Raw genomic sequence first — 27,234 nt, 5'->3', positions numbered from 1 at the left:
ATAATAAAGCTTATTTATTCATTTGCATTTCTGTGTCTTTGGTACATGTGGCTCTATTAGAAGATAAGGTAAGGTATAAACTGTTAACACAATTCAATTGTATTTTAAATAAGTGTATATTGATGTCCATTACTTATCTAAATATTGTATTGTACTTTGCTTGTACTACTTATCTTGAAGGATTACAGTTTTTTGACAACGCCGTCATGCTTGAACTCATTCACGTTGACATTGACATTTCCATACTTGTTCTTGTCTTCTTGTAATATTTTGTAGCGGAATGAGAATCAGTTTGTTATGATTCTATAGTTTTATGAAAACTTAACGTAAGATGAGTGACTTTGCGAACGCGACGGAGGCCGCGTCGCTCGCGGTGAGGTTTGATCAGACCGGGCAGACGGATAAAGCAGTGGAATGTTACAGAACTGCTGCTCGTCTCTTAGATCGAGTTTGCAGTCATGTTCCTCCGGATAAACAAACAGAACTAAGGAACAAAGTGCGGGAATACCTGGAGAGGGCTACCTTGCTGCAGGAACAAAAAGGTTTGTCGTGTAAATTACTTGAGTTACTTAGAATATGTTTTCTTATGTGCCACTGGTTTTTATAAGTAGTCTCAAGAATGACTCATTCGTTTTTGTAATGACGCTAAGCGACGGTCCTATTATTGATAATGTAATGTGCATTACAATGACTTATCTGTTTTGATGATACTTAAAGACATTACTTTTTTATTGCAAGTAATGGACACATAAACAATACATATTTAAAAGTAAAACTCAAAATCAATCTCAATAAAATAAAGATATAGTCCGCGTAAAACTGCTAGTCCGCTCTGAATATTGAAATGAATTGCAACGCTATAGCAAATTGTATGACTACACCTGCTCGCAACAACTTCAGAGTGGACTAGCAGTTTGGCGATAACTATAACATGTGATTATTTCAAGATATAACTATGTATATGTATTTCTACCTAGGAACAACACTGCTATATAAGCAAGGGAGAGATAGATACTTAAATAACAAATTAACCATACATTATGCCATTAAATGCTCTGGCATCAAAGACCGCACACTCTGGATTAGTGTATTTTTTAATATATCATAAAATGTAAAATGATGTGAATTAAAAGAGTTCCACAGATAATGCACAGCAAGCGGAGAGTGAGAGGGCGATGCAGCAGTGCTACTTCCTGCTGCAACAAGCGTTGGATGCGGATGAGGCTGACCTGAAGGACTTGGCTCTCCAGCTCTACACACAAGCTGTGGAGTTGGCAGTTAGTGTTGTGAGTACAGACCTGTCTTTTTACTAATTACAGTCTCTTTTTAATAATGTTTTTAAGTAATTTCTTTATATAAGTTTTGTGTCCGTTTTGTGTAATGATCTCTGTATCATGTTTTTTAAATTAAATTTTTATTTTTTTCTTTTATTGATCCCCAGCATAATGTACAGAAATAGATTCATAAAATATAAGGTAAATAGAGAACACGTTTCAACATATAATGTGCATTAATGTTTTCTTTTAGATATATTTTTATCCAACTGCAAAGGGGAACGCTTCTAGAGCATTTGTATGTGTATGTCATTGTTGGGTATACCCTATAGCCCAAATGGCTTAACACATTTGAATATTTAAAATTATATAATTACTAGTGATTGAATATTATGGCATACTAGCACATATTACTCTATGTGAAAAAGTGACTTGATTCATTATATAAAGTTTTCATGGTCTGTGCTATTTACGAAATACTTTTTACTTACAGAAAGATGCCGATCCAGATATAAAAACGAGGATAAAAAATGTGGCGACTCAAGCTCTCGACAGAGCGGAGGAAATAAAAGGAATCAAAAAAATGGGTGCTTTGTCTATTAACGAACCAAAGAGACCAGGTAAGGTATTTTTGTACTTGAATTTTAAAGTGTACACATTATTTATAAATTGGTTTGCCAAAGCAGAATATTTGAACAAGATATTGATTCAATGATATATCCTTACTAATATTATAAATCTGAAAGTAACTCTGTCTGTCTGTCTGTCTGGTTGTCTTTTCTTCACGCCTAAACCACTGAACTGATTTTAATGAAATTTTGTACAAAGATAGTCTGAGACCCGAGAAAGGACATAGGATAGTTTTTATCCCGGAAATCCCACGGGAACTAGGGGTGGCGATCTAAGATCGATTAATCGGAGAATCGATCTTTTGGATCAAAATATCGATTATTTTAATCGATATTAAAAAGAATTGAATCGTAAACTTTGCATTTGATCAACTGATGATCTTTAGCAAAGTTGCTGTCCATGAGCCCACGAAGAGTTGGTATGATGCCACTGTCATTCCAATGAAGATTCCAGTTTTATGTATGTTAGTATGTCATATTATTTTCTTTCAAACGCGGGCGACGCCGCGGACAATAACTAGTTTGAACTAAATGAAAGTTGTACTGTTACTGTAATTATTTTAACTGTGTGCTATATTACTTACTTAAGAATATTGCTATACTGACTGAAGGACTAACAATATGATATTATAAGTTAATCCAATGGATCTAGGAACATGCAATTTGTACAGGAAATTCTCATTTAATGTAGCTGAAGCACTAAATAAGGATTCCTAATAAAAATGAATTCTGTAAGGGCTAAAGTTTAGGTAAGAAATATTTTAATGAAATATATTTTTCACAGTTATATCTCCAAATAAAGCTCATCTACAAAGGGAGCAGAGTGTGCAATTAAAAGTAGTAAGCGGGAAGCAAGTATATACAGAGGAAGAAAAGGAAGTATTACGTCAGACGTCAAATATAAACAACAACTGTTTTCTCCCATTTATGGACGTGGACTTATCGGAGAAGTTCCAGTATGCAATTCCATTTGAAGATAGGGCCAGTGAACTGAAGTTGTCGTCGAAACAAGAGCAGGAGTTCAACAGATGGGTCCGGCCCCACGAAGTGTCGAGCGATCCGAAGATGATTGTCGGCGATCATGTGGACTGCTTTAGCATTAAACAGACGGTAAGGGTTTGGCGACCTGCGCGGGTTTTTAAAAAAATCTGGCATGCAGGGTTTCAAGTTTAATGTTGGTCAAGTGGTTATATAACCCGTTGAAAATTGTACATGGAATGATTATGCAACCATAAATGAATTTTGTAAGGTCTTATATTTTATTGTTCTCAGTTTTTGTAGCTTATCTGTTTTTCGTGAATTATAGGGATTTTAATATGTAGCATAACATATTTATTATTATTTTGTCCGACTGTGGAGGGTAAAGTTTTTTAAGAGTATGTATCTATGTATGTCTGATTCTTTGGCAGCATTCCCTGCAGCTGAAATGGTTTTACGGATTTTATCATATTATTATCTTGTTGGAGGCTTCTACATTTTTAGAGTTACTGAGGCTACATTACTTTTACTTACAGTTTATTATTTTTACGCAGTTGGGATGCTGTTTTTGTGATATAATTACCAGCTGTGAAATAGGTTATATTTTGTGACTATTCTAAGGCGTTTTTATATTTCAGGTAGTATCAGATTGCTCGTTCGTCGCATCGTTGGCTGTCAGTGCGTTGTACGAGCGGCGGTTCAACAAGAAAATCATCACATCCATCATTTATCCAAAGAACAAGAACAAAGATCCAGTTTATAATCCGTTTGGGAAGTATATGGTGAAACTGCACCTTAATGGAGTTCGACGGAAGGTAAATATACTTCACCTCCTTAGGGATGGAATTTTAAAACACATTCATAAATCTTAGGGGATGATGTTTAAAAAACTTTTCTGTTAACACATCTGTATTATTTAAGGCATTATTTATATAAATTATTATGTTTCTAGACTTAGCATTAGAGTGTTGTATGTTTCCATCAGACAGTGGTAGGGTTTTAGTAATATAGATATATACATTTTGCTATTGATAATTTTTTCTCATAAGATATTAGATTAACTATACTATGGGGCACATTTTTATAGACATTAGTTCTTTTCACTTGTTTTACACATTTCACTTGTTGGTTCACATTCAATGAAAGCAAATAAAAAAATAAAAGAAACATTTTTGATGTACTGTTTTTATTATAAAATTATCAGCAGTCGTCGTTATAGTTACCAAAGTATGAATCCAAACTTGGTGGAGTGGATTATGACCTAAAATCTTCTTATTCTGTGCGAAGACCTGTGCATAGCAGTGAAATTTATATTTCTTTTAGGTGATTATCGACGATCGGTTACCATATAGTAAACACGGACGTCTGTTATGTTCATATTCAAGTAATAAGAATGAGTTTTGGGTGTCGATGCTGGAGAAAGCGTATATGAAGGTCATGGGTGGTTATGATTTCCCCGGATCAAATAGCGTAAGTATATTGATAATACATAATTGTAGAAAGTCAGAGAGAAATAATTTATCTACTGACAATATGGTCAGATATTTATTGGAGTTTACTCCTCAAGAAACGATTTGAGTTATAAGGCCCGGTACGGAAATTTTATGAGGAGTAAAATCAAGTGTAACACGAAAAGTTGAGGCGTAACGTAGAAAGAGACAAACATATATATCCACACTGTTCGAATTCGGAGAGAGGTGAGGGGGCTGAGGGGTTGTTACTAACCACACTTGAATAAAAAACACACTTATATGTTCCACTGAATATATATTAATAAATTTACAAGGGGCCTCTTATAGTATCTACGAAAGGTTCTCAACAGCGTGATTCAACGGCTGTTCAGCAGCGCCATCTAGTTTAATATTACGGAACTATCATATACAAATTATTTGAATATGATGAACCATGCCTCACACGGCAATTTTAGATGGCTTATTTTATTTATAGTTTTCTTGTATATTTTGTAAATAAGTCCTTTTTTAGTTTATAGTTTATTTTATTACATACAATTTCATATATATAGTAACTATAATTGTAAATAAATTATCTTGTAGAAAGGCTAAGTAGATACATTAAAGATTTGAATATTGAACACAAATTTGAATATTGAACACACACTTTACGCGCAACACCAGTGAAGTCACTGAATAGAAATGTCATAATTTTATTTTTTTGTACTAGTGACGTGAAGGAATGCGTTGTATCGGTAAAATAGGTTCACAGACTACATATTAAAAGTATTTTTAGCCACAAATAAAACATAGATAATTTAAAATAAGCCAAATACGAATATATTAATGATCCATTACAATCCCTCCTTTTTATTATTATGTACTATTAAACAAATCATCAAGTGATTAAAGTTGAAAAAATATTTGAAAATATGCAAGAAATTGATTTAGATGATAATGAAGAAGAATCCAAAAAACACATGGATGCGGTTAATTGGTATTTTCTATTCGATATATATCATAATTATCGTTCGTAAGGAGTAAACTCCAATCGTGCGTCGTAGCTGAAACACACACACTTTTTTATTTATTTTTCGTTACATCTATCATTACAGGTATTCTTAACCTAAAGCGATAGAGTAGCCCAATTATAGCATTACATATAAGATATTAAATATACTGACACTTTTCCGAATTCACTCCAGTGACAACAAAAGACGTCACTTCTATTGTGGAGCTCATTAAGAATCCGAACAGCTCTGGTGAGGGGAACCTTGGCCAGTAGCTTGGTCCTAGCTGCCGGAGGCGCTAACAGCGGCGGGCGATGCCGTCGCCACACATACCGATTTGGCACGCAAATATTTAAAGACTGCAACACTAACGGGTTGTAAGTCGCACCTCGAAGTAATTTTGCAACATACGCCACCAACGTAAATTCACGACGCACCCTCAGTTCGTTGTATCCCACCATACCTAACACGAATAACGTGGGATACATCAAAGGATAAAACGGATATACGCCATATAATTTCATGTACAGGTGCCTTGTAAATTTATTCTGTACACGCTCCAACATTACCGCATACTTTTCTTCATATGGGGACCATATGACAGCACTGTGTTCCAGGTTACTCCTCACCAGTGCGTCATATAGAACCTTAACTGCGGTAATATTGTTAAAACCTCGCGATTGCCTTAGAACAAAACCCAAGTTCCGATACGCCTTCTGACAGGTTGTTTCTATATGGTTTCGAAACTTATGTATTGTGTTTCACTCTTTGGCAACATGAGATCTACAGCCGGGCTATATGATCATGCCCGTGGAGTGGCTGAGTGTGCACTGACAGTCTCACTTCAGAGCATGTGTAATTATATGCTAGATGTTGAAAAAACATTGATAGCGTCATTCAGAATGGAATGGAATGTTGACATAGCGTGCTTCAGTAGAGCCATCTGTTGAGATGTGTGAAGTCGCCAAAACTCTACTTTTTTTGTTCCATCACCATACAGTTACATGAATTTGGAAAAATATTCTCGAATCACGATTTTTTACATAATAATGAAGTTTATGTTGAAACAAATAAAGAATAAACGCTGTTCAATTAATATTAAATTCATATATACTGTTCATACTCATGTATACAGGGTGAATTTTTCAAACGGACTTTCAGGGCCAAATCCTAAACTATAAGGATTAGCGAAAAATTCTGAAAGGAGTTACGAGGCCGATTTTGATAAAAACTTAAACTGCATCATTACTTTTATAAAATAACTTTTTCCTTACCCGAGAATCGAACGAGTTCATTTTGAAAAAAAATACACCCTCTATATTATTCCACTGTCTGATAGTGTTGCTTATAAGGATCAAAATCTGGGAAATAATGTTATATGACAAATTAAAGGAAAAGAAAAATTTTGAAGAAAATACATATTTTTCCATACATTGGCATACTAATTCTTAAGGATTATACATAACAAATGATTTGATGTATAATTCTTTAGAAACATACATAAGTCATACCATTGAAGAATTTTTGGTTAATCAACTAATTATTCGATGTTATGACCATGACATACGACTTAGTATGACAAAGTAATAGTTTGGAAAATAAGTTACCGCCGTTTTTAGGATTTATATTTTATTATTATTGGTATTAGATTTTTTTTACAATCAATTCAAAATAATTGCTCCAAATCGCTCTCACTATCCAGTATATAGAACAAACGGAAATCCTAAATCGCCTATAATTATTTAGAACATAGATCTCCACGCGTTAACCGGCTGGATACCGGAGCGGTGCGCGATCCGGTCCGGCGATCCGGACTTCAACTCCGGCGCGTTGTACGAGACGATCCGGAGTCGGTTGGAGCGCGGCGACGTGTTAGCCACGGTGGCCACCGGCCCGCTGCCCGATGACGAGGCTGAACGCACCGGATTGGTGGCCACCCATGCGTACGCTGTGTTGGATGTGCGGCTTGTTAATGTGAGTTTTGTTGTCTGTTTCTTGTCTGTATCCGCCTTGTTCACTTTTCCTTTCTATCAAATTATTTGTCTTTATAAAATAAAAATATTCCTGTAAAAGTACTTAATTATCCCCAGTTCTCAAGTTTTTGTTCCGTACATTTTTAACTTATTTATAACCATGTGTGTATCTACGTTATTTTTTTTCATATTGCATGTTTCTTCCTATTCATCTGTTTATTCATATTCACATAATTTTCCCTTGTACTTTCTCTTACCCTCTTTCTCCCACTGCCTTCTTGGGTTTTCTTCGCTTTTTTCTGACGTTCTAATCTCTATTTTGTATTCTCTTTCTTTCTTTTCACATTCCTTTTTCTGTCTCATAATCGCTGATCCCTATCCTCTATTTATCAAAACGGTACAAAATAAATCTATAAATTAAATAAATAATATTAAATAATAATGATTTACTTAATATTAAATTCAATCTATTCCAGGGGGTAAAACTCCTGAAACTCAAGAACCCATGGTCCCACCTTCGCTGGCGGGGTAACTACAGCGAACTAGACATCGCTCATTGGACCCCGACCCTCCGAGCCACCCTCAACTACGACCCCGACAGCGCGGCGCAATACGACAACGGTGTCTTCTGGATCGATTATACCAGTATACTGAACTTCTTCGAGGTCTTCTATCTGAATTGGAACCCTGGGCTCTTTCAATATACCAACTGTATTCACCAGTAAGTTGTGTCTCCTTTAAGTTAAGCTACAAAAAAGCTAACATACTACCATGACTTGTTAAGCTTATGATTTCTACCTGAATATTTATAAGTTTTTCTGTGAATTTAGACTAGATATTTATGTACCACTATGTCAAATATTTTATCCCTTTTTTAAAATTAAATGTTACAATATAAGCCATTATAAAAAATTCATTTAACATAATTGTACAACAAAATTACAGTACAAATACCATAACTAAAAACCATAACAGCTACAATTGTGGCGACCACCCGCTACTCATCAAGAGATGGCGTCACGAGTTTTCTGAATCACGCTATCGACGTTTTCTAAACATCTTGCATATATACAAGTTCCGAACTGAGACTATCGGAGCACGGCCGCTCCCCTAGCATGATCATCTAGCCCGGCGGAAGATCTCCCTTTGCGAAAGAATAAACTTATTTTTTTTTAGAAAATGGGACGCAGGCAACGGCCCAGTGAAGGACGCGTACAACATTGGAGAGAATCCTCAATTCACACTACACGTGCAGGGCAAGGGCGCTGTGTGGTTGCTGCTGACTCGACACATCACGCAGATAGACGACTTCAGGGATAACAAGGAGTATATCACGCTGTTGGTGTACAAGAATCAGGGGAGGAGAGTTTATTATCCGCGTAAGTGGGTTTTTTCTTGTAAAATTAAAGTTATAAACTAGCATGCGTCCACTTGATCTTAACTTGCTACTGTTGCCCAAGGACATCTGTAATCAACCCCAGATAATATTCTATCTGAGGTTGGCCACATAAGAACTTGAAGACTAAGTTGAAACGCTTTGGATTAGTTTTTTTAAATGTTGATGTAGCAGGTGAGCATGCAGTCCACGTGATGAGAAGTGGCTAGTGCCGCCTATGATCATCAATAACTGTAATAAAATAAATAAGATTAGATCCTTGCCTGAGGTTAGCCTCAAAGGGAGACATACTTATCTGAGACGTTTTAACTTAAGAGTAGCAATGCATCTGTGTCTGTTCCCAGTTAGGATTTTTATTTTAGGTTGATTATAGATGTCCATTGGCGGAATTAGCCATTTATCAGGTGGACTGCTTGCTCCTTGGGTACTTTTACTGTAGATAATGTTCCAGCTCTAAATTTCTTATGTCTCTATTTTAAAATTATTCCTTTTCACAGACGACCCACCCCCGTATATAGACGGCATACGAATCAACAGTCCCCACTACCTATGCAAGATCATAGTGGGCGAGAACAGCTGCGACAGATACACTCTGGTAGTGTCGCAGTACGAGAAGACCAGGAGCATATGGTACACGCTGCGAGCGTACGCCACCTGCCCCTTCACGCTGGAGAAGCTGGAGCCCTACCCGCATGTCAAGTCTGTGAGTAGCAAGGTTTTTTTTAATAATATAAGAGTAGCATACGAGCGTGCAGTCCACCTGATGGTAAGTGGCTACTGCCGCCCATCGATATACGTAAACAACCCCATATAGGATAAGATATTCTTACTTGAGGTCGGTAGCAGATGCGCCGTTACTCTGAGGACTAAACTGGAACGCCTCGTAAAAGTATGTCTCCCTTACCACACCCTTCAAACCAGAACACAGCAGCGCTTAACATGCTGTTATGAAGTAGAAATAATTATGGCGGTGGTGCGGCCGGAGCCAAACCACAAAGGGTTCTACCACCTTCAAATATTTCTTTACTCTCTTCCAGCTCCGTGGTGAATGGTCAGGTCGTACGGCGGGTGGTTGCGAGAACCATCGGCTGACGTACCCCAACAACCCTAAGTTCGTGGTCACCGTTCCGCATAGTAGGGCCCCTTGCAACGTGGTCGTTGAGCTGAAGGGCCCCAAGCAGTACCAGATCGGCATGGACGCGAGGGTCGAGGCGCTTGACGATCCTGATGTTACCGCGCCCTTCTTACGAGAGTCGTCTGGCCCTTATAGGTGATTAATGATTTTAGACTGATATTATTGCAGAATTGTGACATTAATGTAACGAGTAGTAACGATACGCGGTTTTTAATTCTTTATTGTCGATATTTCGACCCAGTGGTATGGATTGTAGTCGGGCTATAAAGAGGAAAGTGTATAGATTTCATTTCTTATAATATCAGTCTTAATTACTCCTTATGTTCCGTAAATTACTCCTTATAATATCAGTTAACAGTCGGTGAAAGTCCCATCAGAATCGGTCTAACCGTTTCGGAGTTTAGCCGGAAAAAACAGACAGAGAGACTGACAGAGAAACAGACACAAAAAAATTGTAATTGTCTTTTTGTTTTAAGTACCGTATATAGCTTAAATGCTGTAATTTTAACATCACAAACAAACATTTAAGTTGCATTTATTTCTAAAAATTAATGTTGCAACTTTTTTATTTTTAGATCTGGTTTCATATACTTGGAACTACGCAACCTGCCTGCTGGTAAATACATCCTTATGCCCTCAACGTTCTACCCCGAACAAGAGGGTCCGTTTATAATGGAGCTGAAGTCTACCTGCCCGATTACGTGTGAGCCTCGCAACTAGAAAGCTACTGGAATACGGGACCAATTGCAGTCATTGAGAAGTATGAAAAGATAGAATAATGTGTAGAGAGTGAATAATAGAGAAGTATTATAAACACAAGAAACGTAATGAAAATATAGTGTATGTGACTTCTTCAATTTAAACGAATAAAACGACACTTCATATGATAAACTCTGTTAAGCCGTTTTGGCTGTGGGGCGTGTCAAAGAATGAGAATTACAAACAGTATACAGACGAGTATAGTCCGCGCCAAACTGTTAGTCCGCTCTGAAGTTGTTGTGAGCAGGTGTAGTCATTCAATTTGCTATGGCGACGCGATTCATTTCTATATTCAGTGCAGACTAGCAGTTATACGAGGACTATACGTCCGAAAAATACTACTCTGTGCAGACGGTATTAAGTAATTATGGTATAAAAAAATATTAATAGTATTTACCGTAGCAGTGTCAGTGATGAGATTTGATTTTGAAAACAGAAGAGTTAGCATCTTATATGCATATCAGTACATAATATGTTGTATTAGGAAAACATTATTTAAAACACACGCTTTTAATTTAATCTCGCTGTCATCACTTATCTGACGGTTCCTGATTCGATCCTGGACAAATAAGTAGCTAAATGATGAATTTATTTTTGTGTGTTTTTATCAGAGTCTTTGAGAACTTATCTTTGTGTGTGTTAGTGACATCCACGTCACAATTCTGGTGTCGCTATAAGAATAAGAAAGAACTTTTTAAACCCTATAGTGTTAAGTACTCATTAGTAGTTAAAAATAAAACGTACTAAAACCAATTAAATCCCAATGAAATATTTAATGGATTAATCATACTTTAGTGCCTGTAGTCCTTATTTTCATTTTTAGAATTTCTGCATAAATCGATGTAGCGATTTTTTTCTGAATAAGACATATTTAGGTATCGCTTTAATATGTATGCGAGTTAAGTTTGAATATTACTGACAGAAATATATCTATATAATTAATTTATTTACACGAAAATTTATGTTATATTGTATGAACTTAACCTCATTAAGTATCTAATATTTATCTAAGAATCTATCGTCGTTGTTTTAGTAAGAACTTATATGTTACTTATACATATTGTAACTGCATATTAAGATGTTTTTATGAAGTAAGGTTTTAAAAGATTTTTTTCAATATTTATTAACGTTCAAGTAGAAAAGTTATATTTAAAAAGTGCATGATCGCTTTTTACATATATTCTGTAGAAAAGTAGCTAAATATACTTAAATTTATTTACAAAATCATAAATATGTATCTTTTATGTCCTAATGCATTTAATGTCATCCTAATATTATGTATTAACTACGACGTAGTAGATAAATAGACTGCTAATGTATCAAATGAATGAATGAAAGAAAAAATGTTTATTTGTAATCAAAATACTAATGTGGATTTTTTGATTTACTCGGACGGATTCAAAATCAACTACACTATTGCATAAACGTAAACACTTTAATTATTTAACTTTTGTGTTTTAAATAAAATGAAATATTTTTTCTTATAATACGAATTATTACGAATAAAATTTAATACGGTATCTACCGAGGAGACCTTAACTAACGTTATAGGTATGGGTGCTTGTTTACTTGTCTTTGTGGGTATCCATGGCACTCACATTACAGGGAATTATGATAGGTGAACGAGTGTGCTTCGTAAAAAATTAAATAAATAATAATATTTATATTTATCTATAGAAAGTTAATTTCAGGGCGGTGCCTTTAAGTCAGATCTGATTATGGATAGGATGTTTTATATCTTCCAAGGATAATTCTAAAACGTACTTTGTACCACGAGTAATAGATACTTACCACAGTACCGTACCTATGACCGTAACAGAATATATAATAAGTATGCAAAAATATCCTTCATCGTTATAAAATGAAATTCTTTATTGCGATATTATATAAATTACAATTACTACATAAAATAAAACCTGTTAATAGTCATAGGACCATAGTGTCGTAGACCAAATAGATATATACCTACAATAACGTCAACGAATATTTGCGGTTAAGTTATTCCTGTTCCCCTCATGTTGACTAGAATTTAATTATATGCATTAACACATGAGACAAAGAATTTCTTTTTGTGAGTCTATGTGGTTACTAATTCTATGATCACTGGATAGTCTTTTACATTTAAAGTTGATGTTTTATTTTTTATTATGAATACGCTTTTCCTGTAGCTTTGCATAGTTGCTTGTGTGCTCACGCTGTGATTTTAGTTGTTAAGGCGATCTGCGATCTTCAGTTTTCTTGTATGACTATATTGTATTATAGGTATGTTTGTTGTGAGAGATTTATAAAGACCGTTAATAAAGATTTTCGTAATATGTTTTGTTTATTTTTAAAACCCTGTTGGCACTATATTATGTGGAAATTCAGAGAGTAAGCCAAGGCTTTCCAAAGTATAATCACAGTATAAGGATATTTATCCTTATACTGTGGTATAATCAAGCAGTGTAATCATGATAAGATTCATTAGATTAGTTAATTTCACGTTAGACTTATATAATGTGGTTAAATACTTTCCACTATTTAAACTGTTTACAGCCTAAATTCCATTGAAATTGCCAAATTTGTTTTTAGGACCAGAATAATTTGTAATTAAACTGTAGTTGAAACACCTGATTTTTTTACTTGACTTGAATTTATAGGGTCTATTTATACAGTCATGACCTTGTGGCTTATGGCTTAAAATAAGAAATATAATTTAAAATATATTATATTTCAATCAGTAATGCTATTTATTATTTATGGTATTTTCATCTCAAAAAAACAAATCTCAAATTTATTATCTCAAATTAAATTTTAACTTGGTGCACTTTGAGGTTCGACTCCGGCGGCACCACCGCCACACCTATTTCTGCCTTATAACAGCAGTGTGAAACGCTGCTGTGTTTGGCCTGAAGGGTGTGGTAAGGGAGACATACTTTTCCGAGGCATGCTAGCTTATTCCTTAGGAGTAGCGGCGCATCTGTGGCCGACCTCTGGTAGGAATATCTAATCCTATCTCGGGTTGATTACAGTTGTCCATGGGCGACAGTAGCCACTTATCATCAGAGGGACTGCATGTTCGTCTGCTACTCTTATATTATATAAAAAAATCTTAACATTATACTAAAAGTAGCGTAGTAACTTACCCACTATTTTTTATGAAATCAAGAAAATAAAGTAATGTAACTGTTTTCAGTTTCAATTTATTGCATTTAATATTTAACTGCAAAAGTGAAAACAGCTTTTGTTTGGAACAAATGCAATAGCTTGTTTAAAATTTAAATTTCATCTACCAAAGCCAAAAACCGGCGGATCCAATCTTTTATCTTTAATATTCAATCTTACGTCTAGCGGTGTTGGATATGCGGCAAATTTGTTTAGTTTAGATGTTGGTTTTCTATTTTATCAAATATTGGTTCAATGGTCGTTCCCTGAATTGAAAAACACTCAGATATTCAATTAACATTTTTGTGGTTGCTGTGTTGTAAGTGAAAATATTATTTTAAACTCCTATTAGGTACCTACATACGAACGATAGAACTTGTTATGATTGAATTTGGTGGCACTACCATCAAATCTATTACTTAATTGCAAGCGCTGGCTGTATGTGGTCATGGGATGATCGCTACCTACATGAGACATTCCAACTTAGTTTTTATGAGATCTTAGATGACTCTTACTTAGTCCTTATGGGTAATAATGTATTTGTGGTGGACCTTAATTGAACTTTGTGCTCGTTTGCTATTTAGAAACCTATGTGATACGCAAAAAGTTCCGGGTTTACGTAATCCATAGCCAGGCAGTCATCTAATAGCGAATTTAGAACTGCGTTCGTGAATATAATTTCTAGAAATTAGATTTGCGTTGTAAATATTTGTGTTTGTAGGCTTATACGAAACTCTAGTACGTTATTTTGCTTATTTACACTAAGTGTTATTTTGCTTATTTACACTAAGTGGTTTAATGCTTAAACCTTGTTACCATAAGCCTTGAAATTCCCGTAATCCCGTACCTTTCAACCGAGAATCGAGTATTCCTATTTTTGAGGTTACAAGTCCTCAGATTTTTATGAACGTGATATTTTCATGCCAGCAATGTTGATTAGTTCGAGCGAATAATTCGATCATTGGACTGACTGGTCCTTTAGAACCAGTGCCAAGAAAATATGCAGAGGGGAACTAGAATGTATCTATAATTTATGATAGCTTATTCATGGTACAGTTACAATGTTAAGTTATTTTAGGGTTTGCTTGCGAGTCATGTAGATTAGCTCACATTTTTTGGGAAATATAAACTACATTATATTTATCAGTCTATCTGATACTATTTAAGTGGCAACTGTAGTTTATGGACAAGGATATCTGTAATCAACCTCAGAAAGGACTAAAGCTCTACCTGTGAACGACCATAGATGCACCGCTACCCCTGAGAAATAAGTTGGAATGCCTCATAAAAGTGTATCTGCCTTACCGTAATAGTCGGGGAGCCCATGATGCTACATGTGTAGAAACTCGAGCGTCCTTGGGACCTATACGATTGTGTAGATTAGACGTTAGAATGAAGAAAAGGTTATTTGATATTTTTCGATTTAGCTGGGTGTTTTCTTATTCTGACGATTTGAAAAAAGAAATAGTATGAAAATGTATGAAGAATAATGTATTTTCCTAAAATTAGCCTTTTCCTTTAGTTTGTGATACATCATTATTTCTCAGGGATTCATGCTAATAAGTGACACTATCAGATAGCATAATAATACAGGGTGTTTTTTTTCAACATGACTATTGTTTACTACTTCGACGTGTGGTAATCGACAGATTATGATGCTTCCCGTTTTCTAGCATTATTTCCTTTATATTAAAAAGATAATTGACCTCGCTCGAGCATGTCCAGTGATCGATTTTTTTGATTGTGCAAACCCTCCGACATAGTTCATTTATGGTTTAGGATACTCTACAGGCTGTAAGGTATCTCCCATATCTTAGTCTGACGCTCTCGAGATACTCCCGAAATCCCCTCTTGGGCTTCCCAACTATAATGCTTTAAATAGGTGTGTGGGTACCTTGTGCAGACACCCAAAAAATAAATGGACATTAAAATTTATATGTTGCGATATATAAAGAATACATATCCCAAAACTGAAATATAAATCAAGGTCCAAAAGGCAGATTTATGACAAGTCAGGAAATACAAACATTTTTGGGTTAGGATTTATGAGTTAAGAGATATTTTAGTGAAATTGGAAAAAATCGCTATCCTTTATCAAACGATGTGACTCGAAATGTTTTTAAGTAAGTACCCACATTTTTTGTTTTACTTATCATTAGGATCGTTTATTTAGGTTCACTGATTGTCGAATTATAAGCGTATAAGACAGAAACTTTTTGTTTTACCTAATTGTATGGATTATTGTGATTTTATAACAAAGCTTGCATAAAATTCTATAATTCTGTAATACTGTGTGTTTAAGCTCGACAGTATACGAGAATGTATTTTTTTTTATAATATAGGATTCGGTAGTGCCGCCGAAGTTGAACCACAAAGGGTTCCTTCAAAATTTATGAATGTATACGTCAAATTCCTAAGGAGGTATTTGAACAAAGTAAACACAAGATGTGTGTACTGGAATAGAGCTTGTGATATATTAATTGGAGTGGAGTAACTTACGAGTAAGTCGATGTTAATTTGTTTAAAGCCTTCTCATTTCCGTAGTGTGTTCTACATTCTCCGTGTATGTAAAATCCGCTTAACACTGTATATCTTTGTGTTTGTAGTTCATATGTTTTGTTTAGCAAGTCCTTACAGCTGTATGTGATGTGTAGCGATCTCTCTACGTATCTGTGGGCGCTGTAATCGAATCTCTTGCTTGCTGGAGTATGGAAGGGTGCTTTTTGCATTTGCTATGGGGGCAACTGTCCCTCCTGTGTAAGATTGATAAGATTGTTGATTTTTAATTGGCCTTTCGTGCCTATTACAAATTAATTACCACTTGCTTTAACGGTGAAGGAAAACATCGTGAGGAAACCTACATACCTGAGAGATTTATTGGGCATCTGCCTCCCCTGCCTTCTCGATGCCCTTGAATACGAATCACCTAACCACTAATTGCAAATTTTAATTTTTGATTCTTTAAAAGTAATCGCGAGTATTGTACTTATTTACCAGAGCAACATATTGTAATAACATAGGTTTTAATTAATTTAAATAGCATTATCTCTTATTCTGCGGTGGTAGATGAAACGCCTCGCATAATAACCGTATCTGCAAATCTTTGCACACCCACGTCTGGCGCGAGCCTTACGGTGTTTAACTTAGATAACTGTTGAAATTGTGAGCCGCCTATCAACAAAGTTTCGTGTAAACCGCGTACGTCACACTATATCGTGTAGTTCCTATAGTTTCAGATACGTTAAGGAAACTCAATTAATTGAAGACAAAAGTTACAATCAATAGAGGATTAAGTGGAGTTTGGTTGACATTTACGTTGATTCCGCAAATATAGCGGGATTTGAATAGGTTGAGTGTAGCGAATTCCCATTTAAAATGTGTGATGTAAAACATTCTTTGTTTTTCACGCTTTTCGCTTTGTCTATCTTAGCATAAAAAATCTAATCAAAAAATTAAATCTGGCCAGGTTTAAATTGGTATGTTCCCTTAATCTTTATTCCTTCAGTCAGTTGTATTAAACACAAAACCATTTTTTCACATTTACATTTCAATAATATATCACCAAAACTTCAAACGTAATAATAATGAAAAAAACTGTTTAGCAACTCATAAATAAAAATTCCCGTCTGACAAACAATTCCCGGCCGTCAAAAGAATAGCTCGACACAAATGAGCTACTTTGTATTCTCCGTCCAATTTAATTCCCAGTAATGCCCATGCAAACAATTCACGATGAGTTGCAGCCCTGGGAATTTATGCAACTGTATGTGACTTCTGTGATATTGTCGGTCACACGTAATTACTAGTTTTAAAGGTGGCAGAACCCTTTGTGGTTCGACTCCGGCGGCACCACCGCCACACCTATTTCTACCTAATAACAGCAGTGTTAAGCGCTGCTGTGTTCCGGTTTGAAGGGTGTGGTAAGGGAGACAGACTTTTCCGAGGCGTTCCAGCTTAGTCCTCAGGGGTAGCGGCGCATCTGTGGCCGACCTCAGGTAGGAATATCTAATCCTATCTGGGTTTGATTACAGATGTCCATGGGCGGCAGTAGCCACTTACCATCAGGTGGACTACATGCTCGTCTGCTACTCTTATATTATAAAAAAAAAATGTTCTAGATCTTTGTATGAATTACAAAGCGATTGGATTGCATATCGGTTCTCTTTTTGTAATTCTACGTCACTAGTTCTTTCATTCATTCTTATACCTGTGAACGTTTTTATTAGTAGTATATCGATGCCTGTGAACGTATTAGTGATCGAAGATTCATTCTTTAGTCTTCTCTTATTATTTATTGTTACTTACTTATTACATTATTTTTACTTAGTTAACATTTCTTGGATATCCACCTTTAATCTAACAACTGCGTTTCAAAACATCACTCACAATGGTACAATAGCGCTATGTTATAATTGGTTTGAGCAACAGACCAAACATAACTAATGATGTTTTGTGTTCCGTATTTTTAAAGCAATTGTGGCTTAAATAAATCACCCTTATGCTGCGTGCTGGTTTGAAGTGACTGAGAATTCAGAAACACTTATATGGTGGTTACCTATTTCAGAAATAATAATGGCGTTCCAACTTTACAACTTGATTACAATTGTCCATAGACAGTAAACTAATTGACAAATGTAAAGTATTTTAGCTTATATTAAAAAACGATCATATTTTCTTTCAACCGATTATATGTCGATAAATATGGGGATACCCTTACGTAACATAATAATGGCTGCAACCGCAAAATTAGCGGTGCAACCACAACCTACTGTTACTAAATTATAACTGAACTGATTCGGTTGATTAGACCACAACTGAACACACCGCAGATTCACTGGCAAACATGAATTGTCTATCTATAATTACTATTACTTATGGACTTTTAAATATAGCAGAGAAGTATGCAATACATCTGTTGGTAAGGGATTACTAGCGCCCATGTACATCTGTAATCAACCCCAGATTAGATGACATTCCTACCTGAGGTCGGCCACAGTTGCGACGCTACCTCTCAGGACTAAGCTGCTTCGGAAAAGTATGACTCCCTTGCCCATACATCAAACTAGAAGGGAGTAGCGCTAAAGCTACTGTTATTAGGCAGACACAAAAATAAAATTATAAATCCTAACCAAGATACTAAAAGCGAGTCAAAACGCTAAAATAAACAGCTGAGATAATAAAAAATATTATTATCTCAGCTGTTGTAAATATCATGTACGAACAACCGCCAAATTACCAGCGCAACCGCAACATACGGTAGCAACCGCAACCGGTAATTAACCGGCACACTTTGTGTGTTTATAATTATAATTCATTGTTTCAAACCACATTTGAAATGCCGCGATTTGGGTAAATGATCTATGAGCTGTGGTGGCCATAATTAAGTTTGTCACTAATGTACAATTATAAATATAGGGTTTTATTTTTTTAATTTAAGTCTTGGTATTTCGCCCAAGCTTCTATCTGCTGTGTTGTAGAATAAATGTATTGAAACGCATACGTCCTGTCGCTTGAGTACATCGTAACTGCTGTTCAAAGTCTAGCAAAGTTTAGCTGCGGTTGAGTTGGATTGGTAGCCGATGGTGTTTAAATTACATATGGTTTCCGTGCCTCAAAGCGCATTAAGACGTCAGCCCCGGTTGTTGATATTGGATAGTGTTGCAAAGTCCTGTCGAAGGTCTTATGGGTTGTGTGAAATCATCCGACACGGTTTGGCCATTAATATTCTCAATCAATGCGATTTGGAGCAGTGTAGTAGCAAACTAGTATACAGTCGACCTGATGGTAAGTGGCTACTGCCGTCCATGGACATCTGTAATCCGCTCCAGATAAGATTAGATTCCTATATGTGATTTGCCTCAGATACAATACTACTACTGCGGGCTGAATTGGATCGCCTTGAGTAAGTTTTTTCCTTACGCCCTTCAAAGTGCCCCAGCAACGCTTAACACTGCTGCTGTAAGCCAAAACGGGCGTGGTGGTCGTGCCGCCAGAGTCGAACCACAAAGGGTTCTACTTCACAATGCTCAGTCAGTTAATCGTGACAGCGTTCTCATGCAAGTCGTTTCGTAAAATTTATTTACCGAAATAATGTAAGTAAATCACTCTGTAGTGACATGAAACAAAGCTGCAATATTTAATCGCCCGTACAACCGTCCGATCCGCGCTCTACGCCTAATCCATCAAAATTAATTCAATAGAAAGCCGCATTTTGGCGTAAACAAGGGGAAAATTGAAATCGCGAGTTCTACCCCATGTCATGCTAATCAATGTTTTGAAAAATTTAGAAATGGCCCTGTTTGTATTTATTTGAATATTTACAAGACTGTTTCATTGATGACCCGCGTGGCGGTACGGTCACCATCACAGATCTATATCTTTAGGTCTGTGGTCACCATACCGGTCTGACAAATAGGGTATTTTAGGTTCGATCCCCGGCCAGCTAAAAATGTTAAATTTAGAATTCTGTTCTGATTCTGGGCATTTGTATATTCGTTTTTGTGTGGGGCTATGAGTGTAGGAAGAATCAAACTTCACAAAAAAAAATAAGGTAATAGTATTCTTTTATTAAAAGTATTTTATACATAGATCCATACCTACTTATGCTTCATAACTTATTACTTGCATTATAACGTAGCAAATATTTCTCTAACTTCAATTACTGATTGATATAGATTTTAATCTGTTAAGTGCGTTCCAATAGCTTTTAATAATTATAATATTTCTAAACGCAGATGTCTATTGTGCTGGATTGCAATTCCTAATAGATTAGAGATCTTTACGATATCTTTAAACCAAGGACTGTTAATAAACAATGGAACAATACAGACTTCAGTCTTGACGACTTAGAAACAGCTGCTGAACTAATATTATGTGTAGGGTGACCAATTGATCTCTATTTGGGGTATTGAATTTTGCAAAGGTGCAATTTTTAAACGTGGTAGAACCCTTTGCGGTTCGACTGCGGTGGCACCACCGCCACACTTATTTCTGCTTAATAACAACAGTGTTAAGTGCTGCTGTGTTCTGGTCTGAAGGGTGTGGTAAGGGAGACATACTTTTCCGAGGCGGTCCACCGTAGACATCAGGTAGGAATACTGAATCCTATATGGGGTTGATTACTGATGTCTACGGGCGGCAGTAGCCACTTACCATCAGGTGGGTTCATGTTCGTTTGCTACTACTATATAATAAAAAAATTGGAGAAACAAACTCACCGTGTTATATCACCTTGTTGCCGAAATGATGAAAATTTAATTAGCCACATAAGTACGTAAATATGTTGAAGAGTAGGTATATTGAAGAAAAATTATAAAATTAAAATATTTAATTTTGTAGATAGGTGAAAATCGATTACACCCGTAATAGAAAAATATATCTTATCCATTTCTAAACGATATATTCAACACTACATAATAACTACTATTGGCGATTTTACAAAAATATTTCCGTTTGTTCTGAGTAGAGGTGTAAGAATTGCTAAATAATCGTTAGTATATTTATTTAATTCTTTCAAAGGAAACTTTAATAGTGTTGGAGTTCCGCCAGACAATTTCATCAGAAACTTATAAACGACTACTAAGTTGATTATATAAAAATTTTTTGCACGTTTCATAAATTTTATATTCGGTTAATGTGAAAAGCACTTAATGCATAAATAATTTACACCGGCACTTTATGAAAGTGATAATATATCAGAGTTCAGACGGAACGATGTGGGATCGCTATATTTTGAAATATTAATATTATAAAATTTAATACTCAAGCAGTAGATTCTTTAGTGGTTCGACTAACGATGCGACGCCGCTACACCTGTTTCTGCTTAATAACAAGTGTTAAGTGCTGCTGTGATATATGTGATGCATTTCTATCTCAGAAAACTAAATTGGACTGTTTGGTGTATCCTTTCCGACACCCTTAAGGATAGAATCCTTTGTGGTTCGACTCCAGCGGCACTACCGTCACATCTATTTCTATCTAATAACAGCAGTGTTAAGCGCTGCTGTGTTCTGGTTTAAAGAAGTTGGCAAGGGAGACATAATTTTCAGAGGCGTTCTAGCTTAGATGTCAGGGATAGTGACGCATCTGTGGATGAAACTTAGTCAGGAATATCTAATTCTATCTGGGGTTGATACAGATGTCCATGAGCGGCAGAAGCCACTTATCATCATGTTATCCTTTATTATAAAAAAAATCCTTCGTAACCAAAACGGTAGCGCTAAGCTCTCTTGTTATTGAGCAGAAATAGATATGGCGGTGATGCCGCCGGAGTTGAACCACAGATGGTTCTATTACTTTCAGGTAGTTAGTTCAGTGCTTTATTAATTAAATGTAAAAAAAATATGTTATATAAAAAATAATTTATAATTATAATGTAAAAAGACCAACCCACTGAGTTTTACCGGATCTTCCAGTTTCAGTTGAGGTTTCATTTGAGGTCGCTTTCCGTCCGGTAGTAGTTTAAGAAAAAATATTGTAACTGAGAATTTGTACCCAAGTGTCACCGTAGGCCTGTACAAAATAAACATATTTAATTTCATTTCATGTCATTTCAAACAGACAGATTTTATCGACATACATAAGACATAAAATAGGAACCTATTCAAATAATGCCATCAACCAATTAATTTCCCGGGCCATATGTCACAGTCTGTGACAAGCCTTCGAACTTTTGACACAATCTTTTTTGAAGTGTCAAGGTTTATGAATTTTATTCTATCAAACTTTTTATCTCGTGGTGCTCATAATTTAATTAATTCTTTCGAGAATTTCTTGCTGAAAAAGTTTTAGTGTTATTTAACTAAGTACTGCTTTAAATGTTATCATGAAAACCAAGTGTGAGGCGTTCCAACTCAGTTTTCAGGCAATGTACCTATGGCCGATCTCATATAGAACTCTAATCCTATTTGTAATTGATTTTAGGTATTGCAAATTTCTTTGATGAAAAAAAGCCTTTGTTTGTGTTTGTGTGAGTGTCACTCTGTCAACAATTTCGAGACTAATTAAATTCGAAAAGTCCTACATTTTACAACCTCATGGTCACTTCAGCTACACGCCATCGGTGTAGAAGACAATGGAGTTGACAATAGGTCTAGAGTGTTCTCTGCTGTAATCTATTATGTAGGTAACAGAAGGGCCTGATTGTACTACTATAATAACTTCTCTTTGAAATCAGCCAGCTAGCTAACTAAATTATACCGAGACAAGATAAAAAGCCTGTTTCTATTATTGTTTCGTTGTTTTCTTTATTTGTATTGGCTAACGATAAAAAATACTGGGCTTTTTTGACATTATATAGAAATCAAAATTATAGTACGTACGTGCCTGCGGATAAGCGAGTAAGCGAATTTGTATATTCGTGCATGTATGCGTTAACATAGGTTAACGCAGTGACAGCCTAATGGTTAAGAAACTTGGCTTCTCGATCGAGGGGTTCGAGGTTCAAATCTCATACACGCACCTCTGATTTTCAAAGTTATGTGCGTATTAGAAATTATTTACCACATGCTAAAAACGGTGAAGGAAAACATCGTGACGAAACCTGGATACCTGAGAGATTTATAAAAAAAAATCTCAAAGGTATGTGAAGTCTACCAATACGCACTTGGCCAGCGCAGTGGACTAAGTCCTAAACCTCCTCATTCCCGTACCCGTAGAGGAGACCCGTACCCAGCAGTGGGACAATAATGGGTTAATGATCATGCATGTATGCGAGTGACCTAAACAATGTGCATATGCATGCACGTTTTCGTATATTAGTTTTCGGTTATTAGTAAACGAGTGTCGGTGAATGTATGCGACTATACAATACATGTAAGTGGTACCGTGGTACGACATTTAATGGGAATACATTTTATTTTCCATATACTCTCCTAAATTCATTACCATTGAATATTAACGTTAATTCCCTTAAGCTCATTAGCTCTTTGTCTTTGCTTCGTCGCCATAGTTTTCAGTTTACGACAATTCAAGGATTAGGGTTTTGTTTAATTGATGGGGTACGGGCAAAGACGTATTAGAACGCGAGAATTGATAACGCAGTTTGGTTCACTAATTTATTCCTATGTTATTTTCCCACGTCGTGGACCAGCTCGCATCAACGCACTATTTTTAGAGCATAGTTATTGTCGATAGAAGAAAATATCATCCCATAAAATAACATATTTCTTATATTTGCCGCCGCATAAAATGTGCTACCCTGCAGCACGCTATATCTCCGGTTAGTGACCAACCCATTTCGAATGTTGCTCCTGAATATAAACATGTATATTATAGTAGCAGATATATTACCTTATCTTTAAGCCGCAATAATGCACCACTGACGTATCTAAGGTAGAAATACTATGAATTATGCCGATGGACGCGACGCAAGAAGTGTCATAACTCTTTGAAATTTTGTTAGTGGATTATTTGTTAGCTTAGGTACCTCTTAGAGCCGGTCCACACGGTGCGTTGCGTCAGCGTTGCGTCGACGTTGCGCTGTGGGTGCGTCGTTTTACATACTAATAATCATAGTGTTCACACGGTGCGCGCGTCGACGCAGCGCGCTGACGCAACGCGCCGTGTGGACCGGCTCTTATCCTATTGGTACATCACCGCCCTAAAGAACACAATAAAGCAATGTATATAAAACCGGTCTATAATATTGTACGTTGCGAATAATGTTATGTATACGAATTGTCGGGAACACCACAATACATGTTAGACGACGTTGATACATTAATACCGGGTATTTGGGACGCTCTGTTTTATGTACTCCTAATTACATTGCTAGCCTATATTCAGCTTGTATTTAATTAGTGATTACAAAGATAATCCCTACGTCGACTACGGTATCACGCTGCCCTTTTTCTGTCTTATAAAGTCAGTATTAAGTATTATATGTTCTTAATAAAAGGGTGCGGCAAAGCAATCGGCATAGTAAATGAACAATCAAATACTTATCTTTAAGATACGTTTTACATATACAAGCGGGGCCATCCAAATTCCTCACCACGTAATTCTGGAGCGTTATAACCTGGTACCTATTCTTCAAGAAAGGTGGAAAAGGAACTTTTACTCAAAACTCGCTATGAATTGGCGATTTTTTTTTAATATTGTAATCCACAGGCGACGGTGGCTGCTATTCATCAGGTCTGATTTATCGTTGGTTATTTAAGATAAAACTATTTAATTGCTCTTTTTCGACCTCCAAAAGCTACTCTCAAAAATTACTCAACATTCAGTTATGGTTTATTCCTTCGTCTTTAGGTCATGAAAAGCATATGAGTATCAAATTTTAACTCATTTGGTCTAGTTTCCGAGCATATTGGCTGTGACAGACGGACGGACAGACGTGTGAATGATTATGTAAGGGTTCCGTTTTTGTTTCATTTTACGGAACTTTAAAACTGTACTCACAAGCACTAAATGTATCTACTGTTTAATTTAGACATAGAACCTCCGAATTGTACCCGTAATCCGTTCCAGGATTTGGGGCTAAAAACTTGTCTCCTTCCACTTCTTTGGGTGAATTTAATTAATCTGTCGTCTGTAAGGGACGCTACACCCTTTATTAGTAAGGAATCATCAGATTAAAGTAGAAATAGCGTCTTCAAAGATGAGCTTGAGACAATATAGACCCCTAACGTAAATAAATAAATATTAAGTGTCTACAATTTTTTTTCTAAGGTCATATTGTGTATTTTATAAAACTTGACAAAAATGTTTTCAAAATTACATTTAACTTTTTTTTTTATAATATAGGAGTAGCAGACGAGCATGCAGTCCACCTGATGGTAAGTGGCTACTGCCGCCCATGGACATTTGTAATCAACCCCAGATAGAATTAGATATTCCTACCTGAGGTCGGCCAAAGATGCGCCGCTACCCCTGAGGACTAAGCTAGAACGCCTCGGAAAAGTATGTCTCCCTTACCACACCCTTCGAAACGGAACACAGCAGCGCTTAATATTGTTGTTATTAGGCAGAAATAGGTGTGGCGGTGGTGCCGCCGGAGTCGAATCACAAAGGGTTCTACCAATTTCAAAAACTGTCTATATTAGCTAATTTTGGAAATAACTAAAAAATATAATAGGGTGTACTACATACTAACTGGAAGAAAGAAATACAGACAGTAGGTAGGTAGCTGCTTGTTATTTTTTAAATATAGATAAATTAAAAATTGGATAAAAAATAGTACTTACCTATTTATTTTATTTTTCCTATTTGGTCCAAAAAAATATTGACTGACTTATAATTACAATAGTTTTACATAACATCTATTTAACTGATTTAATAAAATTAAGTCTCCTGAATTCGCAGTCTATTTGTCTACTCGGTCTTTGTTCGTGAGATACTCGTACCTTTACAAGCTCATTCAAAATTGCATTTCGAATGACTCTATAATGTAGAGTATGTACGAGTAAGTATGAATTTTTAGATTATTTCAGATTTAATAACATGTTTCATTTTCATTTTACATATCGCGTAGAAAGTGTTTCGACCTTTAATTTCTGCTTAAAACGTATTTTCTCTGAATAGTCTCTTATATCTGCCTTGTAAGTAGCGTAGTGTTAAGCGTTCTTTTGTTCTAGTTTGAAGATTATGGCAAGATATGAGACTTGAGCTCGTTATTTATAATCAATCTGTCTATGTTTTGTCTACCAAAAACCAAAAGTTGATGATGTTAGGAATCATTAATTTTAACTCATTTTTGCTTACCACAGATCAAAATTTAACAATGTCTAGTATAAAAAAATTGTCAAATATTGATCTTTAGTGGGCACAAAAATGGATAGATTGATTATTAATTTGACTGACCGACTTCAGGTAGCACTATTTTTAGATGATTTCAGATGTCTCAGGGCATTGCAAACGCTCGACGCTAGTGGAATGAATTTAAGATATATGTATAACGTGGTAAAGGGAAATTAATATCTTGAATGTCGGAATATTTAGGATAATTAGATGACCCATTTCACAGTTCAGCGAATTAGGGTTGAGACTACAAAGCGGTTATTACTGAGTTGCACTGAGACCTTCAAAACAAAACTGAAAAAGTATGGTGTGAACCCTCGTCTGAAATTGAGTTTAGTAAACGAGAATTATATTTTCTGAAGCTTCGAAGCAGGGTTGTTGCTGATGCAGGTTTTTACTAGATCAGCTGATGCTGATGCTGATGCTGATTTTTTCAGATTAATATCAGCTGATGCTGATGCTGATGCTGATATTTAAAAATACTAAATATAAATATATTTTATACTGAGGTATTTGTACGTCCCTTACGAGAATAGTCTTTTTTAACCAACTTCACAAAATGAGGAGGTTTCTCAATTCTACCATATGTCTTTTTTATGTTTGTTCGCGGATAACTTCGTCATTTATGAACCGAACTGGATGATTTTTATTTTGTTGGAAAAAAAGATATTTCCAAAGTAGTTCCATTATAAGAAAATAAGGGTCTGATCACCAGAGAAATCGAGGGGAACTTTCAAAAATCGTAAG

At 35.8% G+C, this 27,234-nt stretch overlaps 1 protein-coding gene across 2 annotated transcripts; it reads left to right on the top strand.

Moving 5' to 3' along the window:
* The first annotated feature begins 220 nt into the window (after nucleotides 1–220).
* On the top strand, nucleotides 221–10,660 carry LOC140757265 (calpain-7). Of its 2 annotated transcripts, none has more exons than XM_073092867.1 (12): nucleotides 221–542; nucleotides 1,144–1,286; nucleotides 1,768–1,894; nucleotides 2,688–3,013; nucleotides 3,520–3,696; nucleotides 4,205–4,351; nucleotides 7,089–7,316; nucleotides 7,792–8,036; nucleotides 8,492–8,694; nucleotides 9,209–9,414; nucleotides 9,749–9,981; nucleotides 10,422–10,660. In XM_073092867.1, the coding sequence occupies exons 1-12, from the start codon at nucleotides 332–334 to the stop codon at nucleotides 10,564–10,566; spliced, it is 2,391 nt and encodes a 796-aa protein (XP_072948968.1). In that variant the 5' UTR covers nucleotides 221–331; the 3' UTR covers nucleotides 10,567–10,660. The 2 variants fall into 2 exon arrangements, with proteins under 2 accessions (XP_072948968.1, XP_072948969.1); XM_073092868.1 differs by having other exon boundaries at nucleotides 410–542; nucleotides 1,134–1,286.
* Nucleotides 10,661–27,234: the final 16,574 nt, after the last annotated feature.

The sequence above is a fragment of the Epargyreus clarus genome, unplaced genomic scaffold (genome assembly GCF_041222505.1).
Source record: "Epargyreus clarus isolate Ecla_fem2 unplaced genomic scaffold, WU_Ecla_fem_2.2 ptg000004l, whole genome shotgun sequence".
NCBI lineage: Eukaryota > Metazoa > Arthropoda > Insecta > Lepidoptera > Hesperiidae > Epargyreus > Epargyreus clarus.
The sequence above is the reverse complement of the archived record's forward strand: the minus strand, read 5'-3'. Positions and strand labels throughout refer to the sequence as shown.

Excerpts from the sequence above, each read along its gene's own strand:
- LOC140757265 (XM_073092867.1), top strand. The coding sequence starts at position 332 with ATGAGTGACTTTGCGAACGCGACGGAGGCCGCGTCGCTCGCGGTGAGG. Across the intron at positions 1,895-2,687 it reads TAACGAACCAAAGAGACCAG|TTATATCTCCAAATAAAGCT; the intron begins GTAAGGTATTTT and ends TATTTTTCACAG. Across the intron at positions 8,037-8,491 it reads TATACCAACTGTATTCACCA|AAAATGGGACGCAGGCAACG; the intron begins GTAAGTTGTGTC and ends ATTTTTTTTTAG.